The 22605-nt window shown below is 37.7% G+C and overlaps 2 protein-coding genes across 5 annotated transcripts in view; one reads left to right on the top strand and one right to left on the bottom strand.

Annotated features, from left to right (window-relative positions):
* Positions 1-588, bottom strand: part of TRAK2 (trafficking kinesin protein 2) — a 71339-nt gene extending 70751 nt beyond the window's left edge. For all 3 annotated transcript variants that reach the window (XR_002077145.2, XM_019439191.2, XM_019439192.2), the window contains exon 1: positions 342-588. The gene's annotated coding sequence lies outside the window, so the exon portion shown is untranslated. The remainder of the gene's footprint in view (positions 1-341) is intronic.
* A 263-nt stretch (positions 589-851) lies between these two features.
* Positions 852-22605, top strand: part of STRADB (STE20 related adaptor beta) — a 34997-nt gene continuing 13243 nt past the window's right edge. The window contains exons 1-3 of one of the 2 annotated variants that reach the window (XM_019439197.2): positions 852-965; positions 3975-4072; positions 8388-8468. In XM_019439197.2, coding sequence (XP_019294742.1) covers positions 4061-4072; positions 8388-8468 — 93 coding nt within the window. In that variant the 5' untranslated portion in view covers positions 852-965; positions 3975-4060. Of the gene's footprint in view, positions 966-2299; positions 2429-3974; positions 4073-8387; positions 8469-22605 lie in introns of those variants that run through there. The other variant, XM_053906404.1, reaches the window with a different exon arrangement.

Below are 22605 nucleotides of genomic sequence, written 5' to 3'. Positions count from 1 at the left end.
ACGTCCAGGCACTAAAGCCGCTCATCACTCAGGGATGGGGCTCCAGCTGGATGCTCTCCGACAGAGAATGATAGATGCTGCCAATCCTCAAGAGGTGCAGCTGGGGTGAACCCAGAGACCAGAGCCCAGCGCCCATCACTTCGCACCCACACTTAGGAAACAAACCACTTCCCACCGCGGGGCGGGGACCCGGCGAAGACCCAGGCCTCCGATATCCAGACTCCTGTTCTGTCCGCGCGTGACCTCAGAGGACCGAGAGGAGCTCGGGGCTGGGAGGCTCCTGCGTTTTCAGGGGAAGTTGGCAAGGGCAAGTTCGAGTCATGCACGGGAATGTTACTTACAGGAATGCCCCGACGTCCTCCGTCCTCTGTCCTCCGCCTGCGCTCCCTCAGGGAAAGGATCTAAACCGGTAGCAGCCTGAAAGCTGCAGCCGAAGCGGCCGCCGCTGCCAGTAACCGCCCGGGCGTGGCAGAGACAGGCGAGCGACTTCACAACATCATCACTCGGCGACTTCGGTTTTGCAGCGACGCCCGGGTCCCTCACTGCCCCACACAATTGGGGAAGAGCGAAGGAGACCCATTCTCCCAGCAGCCTCCACGGCCCCAGCGCACGACCTGTCGGGAATTGTGGTTTCGTGTCCGCCCGCCCTGCACCCTTCCAAGTTGTTGCGCTGCGGCCCCGCCCTCAAGCTACAAGACCCCGCCCCCTGGCTGCCCAGCCCTGGGGCGGGAGGCGGGGCCGCGACCCTGGGGCGAGTCCAGTCCGGGCGGACTGCCGGGGACTGGGGCAGAGTTCCAGGCCCGCAGCCCCAGTCCGGGTCGCGCCGCCTTGCTGCGCCCCGCCGCCCGCGCTGGGAGCGGGTCTTGTGCGCTCGCCGTGCCCCTCGGCCAGCTGGGCTCCCGGGGCCAGCAGGCCTCGCACCACTGGCCGCCTGAGGAGAATCGCTGGTTGTGGTCGCCGCCAGGGTAATAAGGGGAGGCTGGGCCGGGGAGGGGAGGCTGTAAGGCCCGGTCGGGGACGTGAGGGAGCGCGGCTTGGTCCGCGCACGCCTTGGGAAGCCGGAGGCTAGAACTCGCCGCCCCGCTTCGAATCGAAGCCCGGGCAGCCGGCGGAGCCGTGGCAGGATCCGGCTTGCGCGAGCGGCCCTTGAGCCCCCGGCCGCCCGCTGGCGGAGGCACCTGCGTGCGGGGTAGGCGGTGCTTGCCGGATTTGGCCGCGCCAGGTGCGCAGTGCGCGAGCTGCGCGAAGTGCACTCTTCTAACCTCCGCCTCCGCCCCCGCCTCTCACCTTTGGCCGCGCTCAGGAGCCTGGAGGAGTTTCCAAAGTGTAGATACCCTTTGGCCCGGGTTTGTGCACCACCTTCTACGGGTTCTCTGTCAAGATCCCCAAAGCAGGACTCGGAAGGAACCTCTTGGAAAATTAAATGCTCAAGCTTCGTTTGGGTCTCAGAATTTAAATCCAACGTTGTATTTTTCCCTCGTCGGTTTGTTGTGTCAAATACCTTTTTCCTCAAAACTTGGTCAGGATTTGTGACACAGCGTCTCCCTGGTACAGAGTCTGTCTGGCGCACAGTAGGCGCTCAGTAAATATTTTTTGAAAGCATGAGTCACGATACTAAGTTTGGAAAATTTTACGGAGTTGTGTGTGCGTCGCTATAATTTTTAAGATTTTATGGGTTCTCAAGATCCCTCTGGAAATTACAGTAATTTTAAGGCTCAGAGTTAAATCTGTTTTTTTTTTTTTTTTGCATCCCCTGTAACAATGGCCTCTGTTGGATGCCTAAATTAACTCAAAATCCAAGTTCTGTAAATAAATGTGACCTATGATTCTAACAAAAATTGTTAACCTTTGATATGAAAGCCTTCAAATGATTTTATAATGGAGCAGGTTTAAATTACTTATAAAATGTTCCCCTGATTAGCTTGTTAGATACAAATGCAAAGGATCACATTGATGTACTTGTAATACATTTGGAAATACAGGTCTCAAATATTTCTTTAAGAAGGATTTATATTCATATCTAGTGAAAGAGCATGCAGGGGAAAATTATGACAGCAAATCTATTCCCCACTCCCCTTTACTAGGTGCAGCTGCTGCCTTGACCTCAAAATGTCTTGTAAAATTATCTCTTAATCGTCTGCATATCTAAAGCAGAAGCCAGTGAGATTAAACCACCCCAAAGGGCAACTCCTTTAGTACTAACTGTTCTCTTAGATTGTGTCAGTTTCTTTTGTGTTTTTCTGAAATATAGATAATGTAATGGATTTAAAATTTTTTTTATTATTTAGAACTTACTGACATGAAGTGGAAAAAGCAAGAAACAGAATCCTGATAACCAGAAAATTCAGTTAATCACGACATCCTTAATCTTCCTGCTAGTGGGAATGTAAACTGCAAGTGGTCAGGACCTTGTCTGCCCTGATCACTAGTGAGTGTCCCCAGTGCCTGACCCATGGCAGCCATTCATTAAACACTTGTGGAATGAATACTTGTCTACAGTGTAATGACTTTCTACATGTGTATGGTTTCTTCATTTATTTGGATGTTTCCTTAGAGTTGATTACTAGAAGTGAGAATTTTATTGGATCAAAAGGTATGAGTATTATCATGGTTATTGAAACATTGCCAACTTGCTTTGCAAATAAGCCTTTTTGAACCACCACCAGTAATATTTGATTGTACTTTTTGGAGCATCCATTCAAGCTCTTATATTGATAGTGTTTGGTAGTTAGGAGCCCTTTCAGTCATTTGATCTCCATCACCCTGGAAATTGGGCAGGGTAGATACTGCTTTCCCCCTTTTGTAATACAGCAAATGCCACTGCCTTAAATTGATGATAATGAGTGGCAAGTGACAAAATAATCCTACCCTTTCAGGTTTTTCTTCCTCCTGTTCTCTGCTTTTGGTTTGTAGTGAATATCCTGAATAAATTCATATCTTTCCTTAGCAATTAAATTGGATACTGCTCCACTGTATCTATTGTTTATTAAAATCTTATTTTTCTTTTTAATTTTGTTCAGATAGTTGCAGATACCCTGAGTAAACTTGGGGACTTTATTGAAATGAAGTAACGAACCATGATTTAGAAAAAAGAGGTGATATTAGTTAGGTGTAAAGAACACCTAGCACTAGGAAGTTTAGAACATTGCCGCCCTTTCTATTCGGAAAAATCTGGAAAGTTTTGGTGGTTTCTTTAAAGCTCCTTGAATCCAAAGAAGTTACTATTTTAAACTTCTGAATCTGTTGTAGAGTCTTCATGAACTATTGAGATTAATACTCTACTAAAGAAAGTGGACAGGAATTATTTGTGTAATAATCTGCATATCATATCTGTCAAATTCCAGGAAAAATAGAATTGAAAACTAAGAATCATAAGGTAAAAAATATTCAACCTAAAGAAAATACTATTTTTACCTGAAAATTGAAATTTCTTTTTTAAAGACATGGCAATGAAAAAATGTTACTGATTCGTAGTGTATTACTAATCCACATCCTTTCCCAAATTTGGTTGTCATAGACCCCAAATGATTTAATAGGTAATTAATCCAATCAGGAAGCTTTGGAACTGTCAACATTTACTTTTAAGTGGAACCATTGGAAATTCTTGGGGTGTATTTGTAAGTGGCACCATTTATGTCAAATGTGGGTCCAACATTGACTTTCCATATTGCTTTCACATTTGCTTCGGGTTCTTAAACAAAAAAGTAGTACAGAAAAGATAGGGAAGGAGAGATGCAGGTATATTGGTCAATGGAAATATTCAGAATTTCCCTTCAACTTCACTCTGCCTTTCTGTTGTGATGTCAGATCCCAAATAGTGTTCTGTAAACAGAAATGCTCTTTAAAGACACTTTTCAGGAATGTCTGTAGTCCTTGTGTCAAAGAATAGCTGCCTTTCATGTGGGATTATAACAACTAGTTCTTAAGGATCTTTCATGTACATCTAAATTATTTTGCTTTTGTTTTTATAATAGGATATCTCTTCACCTTGAAGATAAAGCAAAAATCTTTTTCTGAAATAGATGGATTTTTGTCACTTCCTGTGAACTAAAACGATTCAATGTCTCTTTTGGTAAGTTTGTATTAATGTAGCTCTAATTTTGTGCTATCAGAGTAGTTAGATGCACAGCCATAACAGAAGGCATGTTCTAATGGGATATTGGATATTATTATGCCCTGAGATGTTATTTTGACCAGAATGGCTTCTGGTCTTAAGAAATGAGTTAAATTCCCATTGAGTTTTTGTTGCTAATACTTTGCTTATATATTCATTATTCTTTTCCTTTGTCTCATACCCATTTTTCTCATGTACTTTTTTACTGTACTTTGCTTATACTTTACTAATACTTTGCTTATATACTTTGCTAATATATTATTCTTTTCCTTTGTCTCATACCCACTTTTTTCATGTACTTTTTTACTGTACTTAGATATGCCTCTCCCATCCACTTAGCTATGCCTTATCCTTTAAATATTTCAAAAATCCCTTTTATAAATTTCCATTAGACCAAAGGCAAGCAAAATAGTAATTAAAATAAGCCTCTTAACAAGACAAAAAAAAAACATTTGGATCAATGTATGTGATGTATATAGATTCCAACTTGTTTTTGTTTATAGTAGATCCATGGTATCTAGATTGAAAACCAAGAATCATAAGGTAAAAAATATTCAACCTACAGAAAATATTATTTGGATTATTTGGATTAGTTTTAGGTCTTTCATCACGTCTTATATAGAACATAATACAGTATTTGATTATATTAAAGCAGTGATCTTTTTAAAAAGTGATGGATGCATTTGTATGATTACTTATAGTATATAAATACTTTCATATATTATATCTCTTTCACTCTTCAAAATTGTGAGTGATTGGCAGGGCAGGTGGTATAATCCTCATTTTGAGTCTGGCCCAAGATTGTATAGAATTAGAGCCAAGGCTCAAACTCATATCTGCTAATCCACTCCATCATTTGCCAAGTCTGAGAGGCAGAACTATGAGGAAATACAGAATGCATTTGTTGAATTTATTGTATGATTTTTTTGTTATATGGAAAATACGGAATGCATTTACTTTATTTTTAAAGTTAAGCTTTTCTACTTAACAGGGAACTTTATCTAGGAAGTACATGGGGTTAAATACCTAACCTCATTTTCTAACGCAGGGATTGGCAAAGTTTTTCTGTAAATGGCCAGGTAGTATTTGTATGCTATAAGGTCTCTGTTACAAATTACTTTTCTGTTATAGTGTGAAAGCAGTCATAGGCAATATGTAGATGAATAAAAATGAATGAGTCAGTGTTTCAGTAAAACCTTATTCACTAAAATAGGTGGTGGGTCAGATTGACTTGTAGACCATAGTTTGCAGACCCCTGCTCTAAAGGATTACGTAAGGTTAACAGTTTTATGTTGATTTGTAAATTGGATGAGATGTGAAAGGGTATTTGATAGATGAAGATCCTGAGATTTAGAGGGCTGTGTCCCAGGGCTTCTATATTTTGGAATAGGAATATCTTAGTTATTCCATTATTCCATAATTATGGGTTTTGTGAAAACTAATATAATTTAATAATGGGTGGTTTAAATTTGTTCAATTGGTTAATAATTTTACATTTATTCTTCCTGTAATGATGAAATATTTAGAATCCTTTGAATCAAAATATTCATGTTATTTTCCTAAATGAGATATTTGTGCGGCTGAGATAAAGTTGATGTTTTTACTTATGAAGGATTCCTCCCCATTCAAGTTTTACCCTCTGTTTGAGAGCTAAGAAACAGTGTTTTCAAAGGAGCAGCATAATTAAAATATTTTCCTTTAGTTTCTCTTTTAGGTATAACTGCTTTTCACTACTATTATGGTAGTGGGTTAGAAATACATTAAATTTTACATTAAAAATATTTTGGGGCAGCTTCTGGATGGTTTTCAATCATTTTTCCTGCCTAAAAGACCTTAATATGTAGAGTTTTCATGAGCTATTATATTCACTAGCATTCATTTGAGTCAATGTGGATATAAAAAATGTTTTGAAGGATAAGCTATGAGTGGTTTATGATTTTTATAACCTGGGCAGCTAATGAACATGCTAATATTTTTTAGGAGAGGTCAGCAAAAACATTTTGCCTTGTAATGTTGGCTGGTTTTAGCTATTTTCACATTTATAGTGATCATTTTCTTGTGCTGTGAAAATTCTATATAAAGAAAATTAAATGGAGGTCTACCATATTATTTTATAAAATGTTTTCTATATATAAACCAAAAAGACAGATCATGACTCTTATTTTGAAAATAAATTAGGGTCAATATAAGTTTTAAAAAAATATGCCCAGTATGTCCTAAATTAGCTTCCATCAAAAAAAAAAAGTGACGGAGGTTTTTTAGAGAGACTTTTTTATGTTTGAATATATTTTGATAACTGTGTTAGATGTGCTCTGAAGACTACCTCCAGGTCTGGTGATTTGCTAGAAGGAATTGGAAAACCTGGTCATGTAGTCATACTTATAATTAAGATTTATCACAGCTAAAGGATACCAAGCAAAGTCAGCAAAGGAAAAAGGTACAAGGAGTAAAGTTCAAAGGAAACCAGGCTCAGGCTTCTAGGAATCCTCTCCCAGTGGAGTCATGTAGGATGTGCTTAATTCTCCCAGAGTAATGTCAACATGTGTGAAGTGTTGCCTACCAAGGAAGCTCATTAGAGACTTATTCTCAGGCTTTTTATTGGGGGTTGGTCATGTAGGTACCTTGTGCTAGCAGGTTAACAAAATTCCAGACTTCCAGGGAAAAAAAGCAGATATTCAGCATAAACCATATTGTTTATATGGTTTAAGCACATGATCCGTTCTTATCAAGGAATGGCAGGAACCCTCCTTGTTCCCAGATACTAGCCAAGGATCAACTTTGCAAACAAGCCTTTTCTAAAGATAGCAGTTTTAGGTCTGCTATGTTAACTCTTTTCTTCACAATGGTGTTAATGATTATTGTGAACAATTCAGAGTAAATGTTATAAAATATATGTAAATACCAAATACATTATGTATATGGCCTAACTGGTAATAACTATCTTCAAAAACTTTTATTGTCCATTGTATTCACTCTAGACAATCCAGTAGAAAATTTTTAAAGGAAATGTTTCTATAGTTAAAATTGACATTGTTAGCTCCTGTTCTCCAGGGGCAAATTTTACCTAAGACTGGAGATTTAGATCAAATTATTGTGATAAAATTGATAAGGTGTACAAACTTCAGGAATTTGTCTTAAAATAATCAGTAAACTGAGAAAACTGAGAAAATGACTAGTTTGATTAGTGAGAAATTCTGGTGTATTTTAAAGGAAGTTTGATTATTTTTAAGTGACTACGAAAAAAAAAGTAACTGCAAAGTGTTAGGTAGACATGGGAGAGCTTATCTTGAAGACTCATTTGGTATTAGTACTTTACTGTTCATGTACAAATAAATGTTAATGAGATGCTAGAAAATAATTTATTGTAAAGTCTCTTTCATATAATTTGTTTATATTTTTCTTTTGACATATCTTTTCTTCCTAAATAAAATAAGGCCAGCTTTGTGCCACCAACTGATGATAAATCATATAGAGGTGTTACATTTCTTTATTGGCAGGATGTGATGGTAGGACCATGGGTTAAAATAAAAGAAAAGGTAAATTGTGATAATGGAACTAGAACTAAGTCTCCTACTTTTTTTTTTTTTTTTTTTAGAAGGAGAGAGAGCTTGCATGCATGCACAAGCTGGGGAGGAGCAGAGGGAGAGAGAGAATCTTAAGCAGGATTCATGTTCAGCATGGAGCATGACACAAGGCTCCATCCCATGACCCTGGGATCATGACCTGAACCAAAATCCAGAGTCCAACGGACTCAACCGACCAAGCCACCCAGGCTCTAAGTCTTCTACTTTTAATTTGCTTTCAGTTGAAGTAAGATGTTTATCACCTTGAGAAACAAAATTGCTTTCAAATACATTACTTGTATAGTTTAATGTGGATAAACATGGTACTTACATTTAAGAAAGAATCTGAGGATTAAAATAAAATTGATTATAATGAGTATAGCAGTATAACCTTTAGCTAAATGCTCAAAACTGCAAAGATGATGAAAGGGTTAAAAATTAATAGCAGCAGTAAAAATGAATTGATATTATGACCCCCAGAGGTAGCACCAAGTAAAATTATAACTTGTCTTCTGCATACCCAGCTGCTTTCCCATCTCTCCCATACTGAGGACCTCCATGGTACAGATCTTGACTTCAATTCCAGGTTCTTGCATGCTGCCCTTTGTCTCTGCTCCTCGCCCTAGTCATCAGACCTTTATATTCACATGTCACCCCTATTGATCTTATGACTTATTTTTCACTTATTTAATGCATTTCTAAATTTCCAGGATTGTTTCTGCACTTCACGAACACAAGTTGAATCACTCAGACCTGAAAAACAGTCTGAGACCAGTATCCATCAACACTTGGTAAGAAAATAGTTAAGTACAATTAATATTCCTCCTTTGCTTTCTGTAATATCATATTACAGAATGTAATTCCTGTTTTCCAATTCTCTTTTTCTTCACGGTATCTTTTACTGTTTCTTCTTCCTCTACTTCTGTTATTCTCCAGAAGTCTGCAGTTGGCCTCTTCCCTAAATAGGCTCCCCCTAAGCAGTCTCACCTATTCATAGGCTTCAGTTGCTACCTCAGATTTTTCTTCAGGTCACCAAGGGACTCTGGCATCAAGCAGGGCTGGTGATTCTCAAATTTTTACCTAAACCCCACACTCTTTCCTGGCCACTAGATGTGTCTATAGAATGCCTCCAATTAGACTTTTCATAGGCATTCTCTATGCAGTTTGAGTAAACCCTTAGAATATCAAACTTCTCTGATGCATTGGATTTCTTTCTTTGGCTAATGAAAACCTTTCTACTAAGTCGCCCTAACTAGAAACTGAGGTTATCCTGACACTTACCTCTTCCTCACATCTAGTTATACAGGCAGTCTCTTCTGTCTGTCTCTGAAATGCCCTTGAGTCCATCTCCTCCTTCACCTCATCACTGCTACTACCTGAATCTCATCGTCTCTTACCTGGACAGTTGCAGGTAGATGCATTGCCCCTAGTTTTCTAGATAAACCTCCTCTCACACTCAGATCAGTATTCAACACTGTGACCAGTAAGGGGCCTGCTTGTATGTGTCACTTTACAACTTTAAAACTTTCATTGGTTTCCTGAAACCTATGGGATAAAGCCTAAACTTTTTAGCATGGTTTAAGGACTCTTAATGGTGTGGAATATATCTAATTTTTGAGTTTCATTTCTTGCTACTGAATCTTAGTGCATACTCTTTTTTTCTGATTGAAATACTTTCCTTTTTTTTCCTCCAAAATTCCTCCTCATTTGTGCAGGTGGACGCAAGTATCACATCTTTGAAGCCTATCCTCTTGTACTTTTTATTCCATTATGCTTCTACAAACCTTAGACATTCCCAGAAAATGATATTTATTACATTGTCTCACAATGATTGATATATATGTCTAAGTATAACATGATTCCCATAAAACAGGCATCCTGTCTTTTTCCTCTGTATCTCCCCAGGGCAATGCCTGATATATTAAATAATATTTTTAAAAACATGCTTGGGAATAAATATTTCTCTGGGGTCCTTTCCTCCTTAATCCTTACTTTATTCTGCAGTTCTTACTATAAAATGGAACGGGCCTTGCAAATGCCATGTTTCCTACAAAATCAAGCTATCCCAGTTATTCTTGTTTATATATGTATCTTGATCCTATTTCAGTTCTCTTCATTTTCCTCATTTCACTTTTTAGTCACTAATATTCTAAAGTCTTTTAGTCTGCCTTTTTATAAAATAGGATATAGTATCCAATCCTAATTTTCATTTAAGTATTATCCTTCAGATTGAGTAGTGTTCAGAGTGCAGTGTCTGCTGTTATCCCCTTGCTGTTACCAAGAGAGAGGTCTTACACTCAGGATATTTCCACAGGTGCTGCTGCCCTTTTTCTTTTTTTTTTTTTTTTTTGGCCTGGTGCTAAAATACGTATTACATAAAATTTATCATCTTAGCTATTTCTAAGTGTATAGTTCAGTGGTATCAAATACATTCATAGTGTTGCACAGCCATTGCCACCATCCATCTCTATAACTCTTTTAATCTTATAAAATTGAAACTGTGTATCCATTAAACAATAACTCCCAATTTCCCCTCTCCCCAGCTCCCGTCAACCACCATTCTACTTTGTTTCTATGATTTTTGACTACACTGAGTACCTAATATAAGTGGAATCATACTGTATTTGCCTTTTTGTGACTGAATTATATTTCATTTAATGTCCTCAAGGTTCATTTGTGTTGCAACAAATTGTAGAATTTCCTTATTTTTTAAGGCTGAAAATGTTGCATTGTGTGTATATACTACATTTTGCTTATCCACTCATTTGTTGATGGACACTTGGGTTGCTTTCACTTTGTGGCTATTGTGAATAATGCTGCTATGAACACGGATATGCAGATATCTCTTTAAGACCCTAATTTCAGTTCTGTTTGGTATATACCCGGAAGTGGAACTACTGCATTATACATATGGTATTCCATTTTAATTTGGAATTTAATTTGGAAACCATACTGTTTTCATCGCTGGTTCTACCATTTTACATTCTCACCAACAGTGCATAAGAGTTCCAATTTCTTTACATTCTAACCAACACCTCTTTATTTTCTGTTTCTTGATAGTAGCCAATGTAATGGGTGTGAGGTGGTATCTCATAGTTTTGATTTACATTTCCCTAATGATTAGTGATGTTGAGCACCTTTTCATCTTATTGGCCACATGTGTGTCTTCTGTGAAGAAATCTCTATTCAAGTCCTCTGCCCTTTTTTAAATTGGGTTGTTTGCTTTTTTGTTGTTGAATTTTAGGAGTTCTATATATATTCTGGATATTAACACCTTAAAAGATGTTTACAAATGTTTTCTCCCACACTATGGGTTGCCTTTTAACTTTGTTGATGTATGTTTTTTGATGCACAGAATTTAAAAATTTACACAAAGTCCGCTTGGTCTGCTTTTCTTTTTTTACTTAAACCTTATATCTTTGCTCTTATATCCAAGGAATCATCTCCAAATCCAGTGTCATAAAGCTTTTGTCCTATGTCTTCTAAGAGTTTTATTGTTTTAGGTATTAAATTTAAGTCCTTGATTGATTTTGAGTTAATTTTTGTGTATGGTGTTAGATAAGGGTCCAACTTCATTCTTCTGCATGTGGATATACACTTTTTCTAGCCGATTTGCTGAAAATACCATCCTTGCTTTATTGAATGGTGTTGGCAACCCTTGCCGAATGCCATTTGACCATAGATGTGAGGGATTATTTCTGGGCTGTCTATTTCTTCCATTGGCTTATAGTTCTGTCTTTATTTCAGTACCATGCTGTTTTGGTTACTATTGCTTTATAATAAGTTTCAAAATCAGGAAGAGTTGGTCCTCCAATTTTATTCTTCTTTTCAAGATTATTTGAATCATTCAGGGTCCCTGAAGTTTTAATAATATTAAGTCTTCCAATCAATGAACATGAAATGTGTTCCCATTTATTTATTTATGTCTTCCTTAATTTCTTTTAGCAATGTTTTGTAGTTTTCATTGTACAACTTTCACTTCTTGATTAAGTTAATTTTTAAGTATTTTATTGAAATTGATTTCATGATTTCCTTTGCAGATTAGTCATTAAGCAGGTCCTCTGAATTTTTAGGAAGTTACTAAAAAATTTAACATGAACAAGAACCTGCCATGATTTTTTTTTAATTCCAGTGTACTTAAAATACAGTGTTATGTTACTTTTAAGTGTAAAATATAGTGCTCCAGCAATTCTATACGTTACTCAGTGTTCATCATGATAAATGTGCTCTTAATCCCCTTTACCTATTTCACCAGTCCCCTCACCCACCCCCCTCTGGTAAACATGTTTGTTCTCTATATTTGAGAGTTTGGTTTTTTGTTTGTCTCTTTTTTTTCTTTGTTCATTTCTTTTGTTTCTTAAATTCCACATTTCAGTGAAATAATATGGTATTTGTCTTTCTCTGACTGATTTATTTTACTTTGCAGTATACCCTCTAGATCCAACCATGTTGTTAGAAATGACAAGATTTCATTCTTTCTTATGGCTGAGTAATATTCTGTGGTGTATATATAGCACATCTTCTTTATCCATTCATCTATTAGTGGACACTTGGGTGTCTTTCATATTTTGTCTATCGTAAATAATGTTGCAGTAAACATAAGGATGCATATACCTTTTTGAATTAGTGTTTTCATATTCTTTGGGTAAATACCCAGTAGTGGCATTACTGGATCATATGGTAATTCTTTTTTTAATTTCTTGAGGAACCTCCATAGTGCTTTCCACAGTGGCTGTACCAGTTTGTATTCCTACCAAGAGTGCAAGGGGTTCCTTTTTCTCCACAACCTTGCTAACACTTGTTTCTTGTGTTTTTGATTTTAGCCATTCTGACAGGTATGAGGTGATATCTCTTAGTGGTTTTAAATTGCAGTTCCCTGATTAGTGCTGTTGAGCATCTTTACATGTGTTTGTTGACCATCTGTATGTCTTCTTTGGAGAAATGACTCTTCCTGTCCTCTGCCCATTTTTAAATAGGATTATTTGTGTTTTGAATGTTGAGTTATATAAATTCTTTATATATTTGGAGATGAACCCTTTGATGGATATATCTTTTGCAAATCTATTTTCCCATTCAGTAGATTGCTTTTTAATTTTGCTGATTGTTACCTTTGCTATGCAGAAGCTTTTTATTTGGATACAGTCTCAGTTTATTTTTGCTTTTGCTTCTCTTGCCTTGGGAGACATATCCAGAAAAATGTTTCTATGGGTTAATATCAGGTAAATACAGTGTTACATTAGTGCACTACCTGTGCACTCTTCTAGGATTTTTACAGTTTCAGGTCTCACATTTAGGTCCTTAATCCATTTTGAATTCATTTTTGTGTATGGTATAAGAAAGTGGTCCAGTTTCATTATTTTGCATGTAGCTGTCCAATTTTTCCAACACTGTTGAAGAGACTGTATTTATCCCATTGCATATTCTTGCCTCCTTTGTCATAGATTAACTGACTAATCATGAGTTTATTTCTGGGCTATCTATTCTGTTCCACTGATCTATGTGTCTGTTATTCTACTAGTACCATACTGTTTTAATTACTATAGCTGAGAGTGTGATACTTCCAGTTTTGTTTTTCCTTTTCAAGATTGCTTTAGCTATTTGAGGTCTTTTGTGTTTCCACACAAATTTTAGGGTTATTTGTTCTAGTTCTATGGAAAATGCTGTTAGAATTTTGGTAGTAATTGAATTAAATCTGTAGATTGCTTTTGGTAGTATGGACATTTTAACAGTATTGGTTTTCCCAGTCCATTAGTGTGGAATATCTTTCCATTTTGTCATCTTTAATTTCTTTCATCAGTTTTTTTATAGTTTTCAGAGTACACGTCTTTCACCTCTTTGGTTAAGTTTATTTCTAGATATTTTTTAATGTTTATTTATTTTGAGAGAGCACATACACGTGAGCAGTTGAGAGACAGAGAGAGAGGGAGAGAGAGAATCCCAAGCAGTCTCCATGCTGTCGGCACAGAGCCCGAGTCAGGGCTCTGTTTCACAAACCATGAGATCATGACCTGAGTCGAAACCAAGAGTCTGGTGCTTAACCAACTGAGCCACCCAAGCACCCCTATATATTTTATTATTTTTGGTACAACTGTAAGTGGGATTGTTTTTTAAATTTCTGTTTCTGCTATATCATTTTAGTGTAGAGAAATGCAACAGATTTCTGTCTGTTGATTTTGTGTTCTGTAACCTTCCTGAATTCTTTCATCATTTCTAGTAGTTTTTTGGAGTCTTTAGGGTTTCCTGTATGTAGTATTATGTCATCTGCAAATAGTGAAAGTTTATCTTTTTCCTTACCGATTTGGATGCCTTTTATTTCTTTTTGTTGTCTGATTGTTGTGGCTAGGACTTCCAGTAGTATGTTGAATAAAAGTAATGGAAATGGATATGCTTATCTTGCTCCTGATCTTACAGGAAAAGTTCCCAGTTTGTCACCATTGAGCATGATGTTAGCTGTGGGTTTTTAACATATGGCTTTTACTATGTTGAGATGTGTTTCTCTAAACCTACTTTGTTGAGGGTTTTTATCATTATTGTTGTATTTTGTCAAATGCTTTACTGCATCTGTTGAAGTTACATGGTTTTTAATCTTGCTCTTTCTTATTGATGCTATGTATCACATTGATTTGTGAATATTGAACTCCCCTGGCATCCCAGGAATAAATCCCATTTGATTGTACTGAGTGATTTTTTTTAAGGTATTGGTGGATTCTGTTGCTGTTACTTTGTTGAGAATTTTTGCAACTATGTTCATTGGAGATAGTGGTCAGTAGTTCTCTTTTTTTGTGGTGTCTTTATCTGGTTTTGGTATGAGGGTAATGCCGGCCTTATAGAATGAATTTGGAAGTTTTCCTTGCTCTTCTTTTTGTGGAACAGTTTGAGAGGATAGGTATCAACTCTTATTTAAATGTTTGCTAGAATTTGCCTGTGAAGCCATCTGGCCCTGGACTTTGGTTGAGAGGTTTTTGATTACTGATTCAGTTGCTTTGCTGGTAATCGATCTGTTCAAATTTTCTGTTTCTTCCTGATTTCAATTTTGGTAATTTATTTGTTTCTAGGAATTTATCCATTTCTTCTAGGTTGTTCAATTTGTTGTCATATAGCTTTTCATAATATCCTCCTATAATTGTATTTCTTTGATGTTGGTTGTCATGTCTACTCTCTCATTTGTGATTTTATTATTTTGGACCTTTCTCTTTTCTTTTTGATAAATCTGACTAAAGGTTTATTTTTGTTGACTTTTCAAAGAACCAGCTCCTGGTTTCATTGTTCTATAGTTTTTGTTTCTATATCATTTATTTCTATACTAATCTTTCCTTCCTTCTGTTAGGTTTGGGTTCTTCTTCTTCTTCTTCTTCTTCTTCTTCTTCTTCTTCTTCTTCTTCTTCTTTTTCTTTTAGCTCCTTTAAGGGTAAGGTTACATTATTTCAGAATTATTTTTGCTTCTTGAGGCAGACCTGTATTGCTATAAACTTCCCTCTTAGACCACTGTTGATGTATCCCCAAGATTTTTATGTTTGCATTTTCATTTGTCTCTATATTTTTATTTCCTCCTTGATTTCTTTATTGAAAGAATTCAATAAAGAATTCATTGTTTAGTACCACTCATTGTTTAGTACCATGTTATTTAACCTCCATATATTTGTGTTCTTTCTTATACTTCTTGTTTCATACAATTGTCGTTAGAAAAGGTGCATGATGTGTCTTTGATATTATTGAATTTGTTGACACTTATTTTGTGGCCTATTATGTGATGTCTTCTGGAGAATGTTCCATGTACACTTGAAAAGAATGCATATTCTGCTGTCTGAGAATGGATTGTTCTGAATATATCTGGTAAATCCCTCTGTCCAGCGTGTCAAAGTCATTGTTTCCTTATTTATTTTCTGTTAGATGATCTGTCCACTGATGTTAATGGGGAATTAAAGTCCTCTGTTACTGTATTATTATCGATTAGTTCCTTTATGTTTGTTAATCATTGTTTTATGTATTTGGGTGCTTCCATATGGGTGCATAAATATTTACAATTGTTATATTTTCTTGTTGGAGTATCCCTTATGTTATTATGTAGAATCCTTCTTTGTCCCCTTAGAGTCTTTGTTTTAAAGTCTACTTTGTCTAATACATGTATTGGTACTCTGGCTTTCTTTTGATGGCCATTTGCGTAATAAATGTTTCTCCAACCCCTCACTTTCACTCTGCATGTGACTCTAGGTCTAAAATTCTTCTCTAACAGGCAGCAAGATGGGTCTTGTTTTCTTCTCCCTCCTGACACCCTATATTTTTTGATTGGAATGTTTAGTCCATTTACATTCAAAGTAATTATTGATAGATATAAATTTATTGCTATTTTGTTACTTGTTTTGTGGTTGTTTCTGGAGCTTTCCTCTGATCCTTACTTGTCTTTTTCATGTTTGCTGATTTTCTGTAGTGATATATTAGAAGTCTTTTCTTTATTCTTTGCTTATTTATTTGTGGGGTTTTTTTTAAATGTTTATTTTGGGGGGCACCTTGGTGGCTCAGTCGGTTGGACGTCTGACTTTGGCTCAGGTCATGATCTCATACTTCATGAGTTCAAGCCCCAAGTCTGGTTCTGCATTGACAGCTCAGAGCCTGGAGCCTGCTTCAGATTCTGTGTCTCCCTCTCTCTGTCCCTCCCTCACTCACTCTCTGTCTCTCTCTCCTTCAAAACTAAATAAACATTAAAAAAAATAATATCTAAATAAATGCTTATTTTTGAGAGAGTGAGAGAGAGAGAAGTAGAGATAGGAGGAGAGAGAGAATCCCAAGCAGGCTCCATGTTGTCAATGTGGAGCCCAGCATGGGGCTCAAACCCATGAACCGTTGGACCATAATCTGAGCTGAAATCAAGTCAGATACTCAAGTAACTGAGCCACCCAAATGCCCATACATGTGGTTTTTGATTTATGGTTACCATTAGGTTTGTTTATAACCTCTTCTTCATATAGCATGTATATTAAGTTGCTGGTCATTTAAGTGTGAACCCATTCTTTTCTCCTCTCTTCCCCTCATTTTAGGTATGTGTTATTTTATATTCTGTGTGTGTGTGTGTGTGTGTGTGTGTGAGTTCTTTGATTTTTTTCCAGAGATACGTATTTTTACTTCTTTTGTGTTTCTTACCTTTATACCATCACTTTTGGTCTCCCCTCAACTCCACTCAAAGAGTCCCCTTTAATACTTCTGGCAGGGCTGGTTTAGTAGTCACAAACCCCTTTATTTTTTTCTGGAGGTTGTGTTTTACTTTATTTTTTATTTATTTTTTTAATATAATTTATTGTCAAATTAGCTAACATACAGTGTGTACAGTGTGCTCTTGGTTTTAGGGGGTAGATTCCCATGGTTCATCGCTTATATACAACACCCAGTGCTCATCCAAAAAACTGCCTTCCTCAGTGCCCATCACCCATTTTCCCCTCTCCCTCACCTCTCCATCAACCCTCAATTTGTTCTATGTATTTAAGAGTGTCTTATGGTTTGCCTCCCCCCCTTCTGTCTGTAACTATTTTTTTCCCTTCCTGTCCCCCATGGTCTTCTGTTAAGTTTCTCAAATTCCACACATGAGTGAAAATATATATCTATCTTTCTCTGACTGACTTATTTCATTTAGTATAATACCTTCCAGTTCCATCCACATTGCTGCAAATTGCATGATTTCATTCTTTCTCATTGCCAAATAGTATTATATATATAAACCACGTCTTCTACATCCGGATGGCCAACAGGCACATGAAAAGATGCTCAACATCGCTCCTTATCCGGGAAATACAAATCAAAACCACACTCAGATATCACCTCACGCCAGTCAGAGTGGCCAGAGTCAGTGATGAACAAATCAGGAGACTATAGATGCTGGAGAGGATGTGGAGAAACGGGAACCCTCTTGCACTGTTGGTGGGAATGCAAATTGGTGCAGCCACTCTGGAAAACAGTGTGGAGGATCCTCAAAAAATTAAAAATAGATCTACCCTATGACCCAGCAATAGCACTGCTAGGAATTTATCCAAGGGATACAGGAGTACTGATGCATAGGGGCACTTGTACCCCAATGTTTATAGCAGCACTCTCAACAATAGCCAAATGATGGAAAGAGCCTAAATGTCCATCAACTGATGAATGGATAAAGAAATTGTGGTTTATATACACAATGGAGTACTACATGGCAATGAGAAAGAACGAAATATGGCCCTTTGTAGTAACGTGGATGGAACTGGAGAGTGTGATGCTAAGTGAAATAAGCCATACAGAGAAAGACAGATACCATATGTTTTCACTGTTATGTGTATCCTGAGAAACTTAACAGAAACCCATGGGGGAGGGGAAGGAAAAAAAAAAAAGAGGTTAGAGTGGGAGAGAGCCAAAGCATAAGAGACTGTTAAAAACTGAGAACAAACTGAGGGTTGATGGGGGGTGGGAGGGAGGGGAGGGTGTGTGATGGGTATTGAGGAGGGCACCTTTTGTGATGAGCACTGGGTGTTGTATGGAAACCAATTTGACAATAAATTTCATATATTGAAAAAAAAATAAAATGAAGGGGGGTCTGCAAAAAAAAAAAAACAAAAAACCACGTCTTCTTTATCCATCAGTTGATGGACATTTAGGCTCTTTCCATAATTTGGCTCTTTTGAAAGTGCTGCTGTAAACACTGGGGTACATATGCCCCTGTGAATCAGTACTCCTGTATCCTTTGGACAGATCCCAGTAGTGCTCTTACTGGGTTGTAGGGTAGTTGTATTTTTAATTTTTTGAGGAACCTCCACACTGTTTTCCAGAGCGGCTACACCAGTTTGCATTCCCACCAACAGTGCAAGAGGGTGGTTGCGAACCTCTTTAGTCTTTGGGAAACTCTATCTCTCCTTCTGTTGTGAATTATAGCTTTGCTGGATACAGTATTTTTGGCTGCACATTTTTCCCATTTAGCACTTTGAATATATCATGCCACTCCCTTCTGGCCTGAAAAGTTTCTGTTGAAAAATCTCCTGCTAGCCTTATGAGTGTTCCCTTGTAAGTTACTGACTTCCTTTGTCTTGCTGCTTTTAAGATTTTTTTCTTAATCACTGTATTTTGCAAAGTTAATTACAATGTGTTGGTGTTGGCCAACTTTTGTTGATTTCGATGGGAATTCTCTGCTTTCTGGATCTGGATGTCCATTTCCCTTCCCAGATTAGGAAAGTTTTCAGCTATTATTTTTTCAAATAAATTTCATGCCCATTTCTATATCTCCTTCTTCTGGGATTCTTATAATATAAATGTTAGTCCATTTGATGGAGTCACTGAGTTCCCTAAGTCTATTCTCATATTACATAATTCTTTCTCTCTTTTGTTTAGCTTCATTGTTTTCCATTACTTTGTCTTCTGTGTCGTTAATTTGTTTCTCTGTTTCTTCTAGCTTCGTGTTCATTGTGCATCAAGCATGTTTCTAATCTTGATGATTATACTCTTCATCTCTGATGTCTCACTCTTGTATTCCACTCTTTCCTCAAGCCTAGTGAATATCCTTATGAGAGTTGCTTTAAATTTTCCATCAGTCATGTTACTTATATCAGTTTTGCCTAGGTTTCTGGCTGTGGCCTTACCTTGTTCTTTCATTTGGAAAAAATTCCACTGTCATTTTGTCTAAATCTCTGCCTGCTCATGTGTGTTAGAAAAGCAAGTTATGTCTCCTGCTCCTAAAGTAATGGCCATGAACAAGAGGTCACGTAGTGCTGAGGGCCTGCCACTTCAGGAAATGTCTCTAGTATGTGCTTCATGCGCTCTGCTGTTGTGTTCTGGCTGCTCTATTCTTCAAGACAGTCATCTGCAGAGGTTCTCCTTGCCTAGTATGGGCAGTGTTTGGTCTCTGGCCTGAATGTGGCAACTTTTAACTCGGTGTACTCTGGTCTGCTTGTGAAATGATACCTGTCACCACCTCCGCTGGAACTGAGGCCCTGCAAAACTCTCCTGTCTACCCTATGTCTCTTGACTGTAGTGTTAACCCATTTACATTCAAAGTAATTACTGATAAGTATGTACTTTTTGCCATTTTGTTACTTGTTTCACTGTTGATTTTGTGGTTCTCTGGTCTTGTGCTTTTTTTCATGGTTTGATGGCTCTTTTTATATGGTTAGATTATTTTTTGCTTATTTATTATAGGTTTTTGATTTGTGGTTACTGTTAGGTTTATATATAGCAGTCTATATTAAGTTGATGCTCGCTTAAATTTGAATCCTTCCTAAAAGCAGTAAATTTTCACTCTTCTCACCCCTACCTTTTATGTATTTGGTCTTATAATTTGCATCTTTTTTATTTTGTGAGTCCTTTGACTAATTTTTATAGATATAGTTAATTTTACTGCATTTGTGCCTCCTTTTTTTTTTTTTTTTTACTCCTGCTTATGGTCTTTCCTTTCCACTGAAAGAATACCCTTTAACATTTCTTGTAATGCTGGTTTAGTGGTGATAAATTCCTTTATCTTTTGTTTGGGAAACTCTTTATCTCTTCTATTCTGAAGAAATAGCCTTCCTGGATAGAGTATTCTTGGTTTCAGTTTTTGTTTTTGTTTTTTTCCTTTAGGACTTGGAATATATCATGCCCCTTGCTTCTGGCTTGAAAAGTTTCTGCTGAAAAATCAGTTGATGGTCTTATGGAGTTTCTCTTTTATGTAACTGTTTTCTTGCTCCTTATAAAATTTTCTTATTATCACTGCCTTTTGCCATTTTAATTATATGTCTTGGTGTGGACCTCCTTGGATTGATTTTGTTGGGGAGCTCTCTGTGCCTGCCTGGATTTCTGTTTCCTTCCCCAGATTTGGGACATTTTCATCTATTATTTCTTCAAATAAATTTTCTGCCCCCTTTTTCTTCTCTTTCTGGGATCCCTGTAATGCAAATGTTATTGGGCTTGATGGTATCACTGAGTTCCCTTAATCTATTCTCATCTTTTTGCTGTTCAGCTTGATTATTTTTTATTACTCTGTCTTATAGGTCACTGATCTGTTCTGCCTTCTCTAGTCTACTGTTTATTCTTTATAGTGTATTTTTAATTTGAATTATTATGTTCTTCATCTCTGTTTGGTTCTTTTTTATATTTTCTATCTCTTTGTTGAGGGTCTCACTGATATCCTCCTCTCTTTTCTCAAGTCGAGTGAGTATCTTTATGGCCATTACTTTAAATTATTTATCAGGCATATAACTTATCCCCGCTTTGTTTAGCTCTTTTGCTGTGACTTTGTCCTGCCTTTTCATTTGGAACATATTTCTCTGTCTTCTCATTTTTTCTAACTCTCTCTCTCTGTGTTAGGAAAGTTAGCTGTGTCTCCTGCTCTTGAAAGTAGTGGCCATCTGAAGAAGAGGTTCTATAGTGCTATGCAGTGCAGTGTCCCCTATTCACTAGAAACAGGTGCTTTAGGGATGTCTCCTATATGTGTTTTGTGCTCCCTCTTGTGGGTAAGCTGTGTTTGCCTTTAGTCCAGTGATCTGCAGTGGTTCTCTTTTCCTGTTGTTGGCAGGTTTTAGTCCTTGTATTTTGAATGGTGAGTTTGAGGATGCCTTGGACTTAAGGTGGGTCAGGGCTATGGTCGTACCAGACTGCAGGGTGCTATCCCGGTGTTGTCCCTTGAGAAGCTTTTGTGGGTGGGTGGGGCCTGCAGTCAGACCAGATGTTTGCCCCCACCCACTGCTAGGGTCAGAATCAGAGTGGTATGTGTGGTTATCTTCCCCTCTCCCTACAGCAGGAGTCACTTTGGAGTGGTACTGGCTACTGTCTGGGCTGCTTGCTCAATGCCATGCCTGTGACACTGCCTTGGATGGACTCCTGCTGAACTCAGGTCTACAGGAGAACATGGGGGTGGGGCACGCTGTTAGTGAGCTCATAGGAGAGTGTTCATGTGGGTGTCCCATGTCTTTAGTTTGGGGGTTGGGGAGAGAAATGGCACCTCCAGCTCTTTTGTTCTTGGGTAAGTCTCCTAAAATTCCTGCCCCTCTAGAACATCTTCAGAAATTAGAAAATAAATCTTTCTATATACCACAGGTGTTTTTCAAACTACTACTTTAGTGCCTTATCTCAGTGTGATTGTTATGCTCTGGCTCTCCCAGAGCTGAGCCTGCTGATTTTGAAATTATCAGGTGTCAAGCTCCACTGATTGACAAAACTCATGAAGTTAAGCCTCTCTGGTTTTCAAAGTCATATAATGTGGGGATTCATTTTCCCAGTGCTGGTCACCCATGCCTGGTGTGGGGTCTGCTTCTCTCCTTTTTTTTATTAAAAATAATTTAACATTTATTTATTTTTGAGAGACACAGAGAGACCAGAGTGCAAGCAGGGGAGGAGCAGAGAGAGAGGGAGACAGAGAATTTGAAGCAGGCTCCAGGCTCTGAGCTGTCAGCCCAGAGCCCAATGCAGGACTGAAACCCATGAATTTCGAGATCATAACCTGAGCTGAAGTTGGATGCTTAACCAACTGAGCCACCCATGTGCCTCTCTCCTTTCTCTGTGCTTGTGGTGTCTTTCCCTCCTGCAGATAGTCTTGTGGGTCAGTTTGGTTCCAGACCATATGTCTGCACGTCCTACCATTTTTTTTTTTTTTTTTGATGTGGTCTCTTCTGTACAATTAGCTGTGGAAGGTCCGTTCTGCCAGTCTTTAGGTCATTTTCTGGGTTATTTACACTGATACGGGTTATTTAGCTGTGTCTGTGGGATGAAGTGAGCTTAGGATCTTCCTACTCTTATCATCTTCCCTTGAACACTGACCATGCCATGATTTTTGCTTTCTAATTTTCTAGTCATCAAATCAAAAAGAGAAGTGAGCTTAGTTTAGGATGATTTACTCGTAGTAAACCTATACTGTCTTCTTATGATTACCATGTTGTTTTCTTAAGTGTCTATAATTCATCTATGTAGTAATTTGATTTTAGACTTTACTGGGCAACTGCATCA

The sequence above is a fragment of the Panthera pardus genome, unplaced genomic scaffold (genome assembly GCF_024362965.1).
Source record: "Panthera pardus isolate Hobbes unplaced genomic scaffold, ASM2436296v1 HiC_scaffold_10, whole genome shotgun sequence".
NCBI classification, from domain to species: domain Eukaryota; kingdom Metazoa; phylum Chordata; class Mammalia; order Carnivora; family Felidae; genus Panthera; species Panthera pardus.
This window is presented reverse-complemented; position numbering and strand designations above follow the sequence as displayed.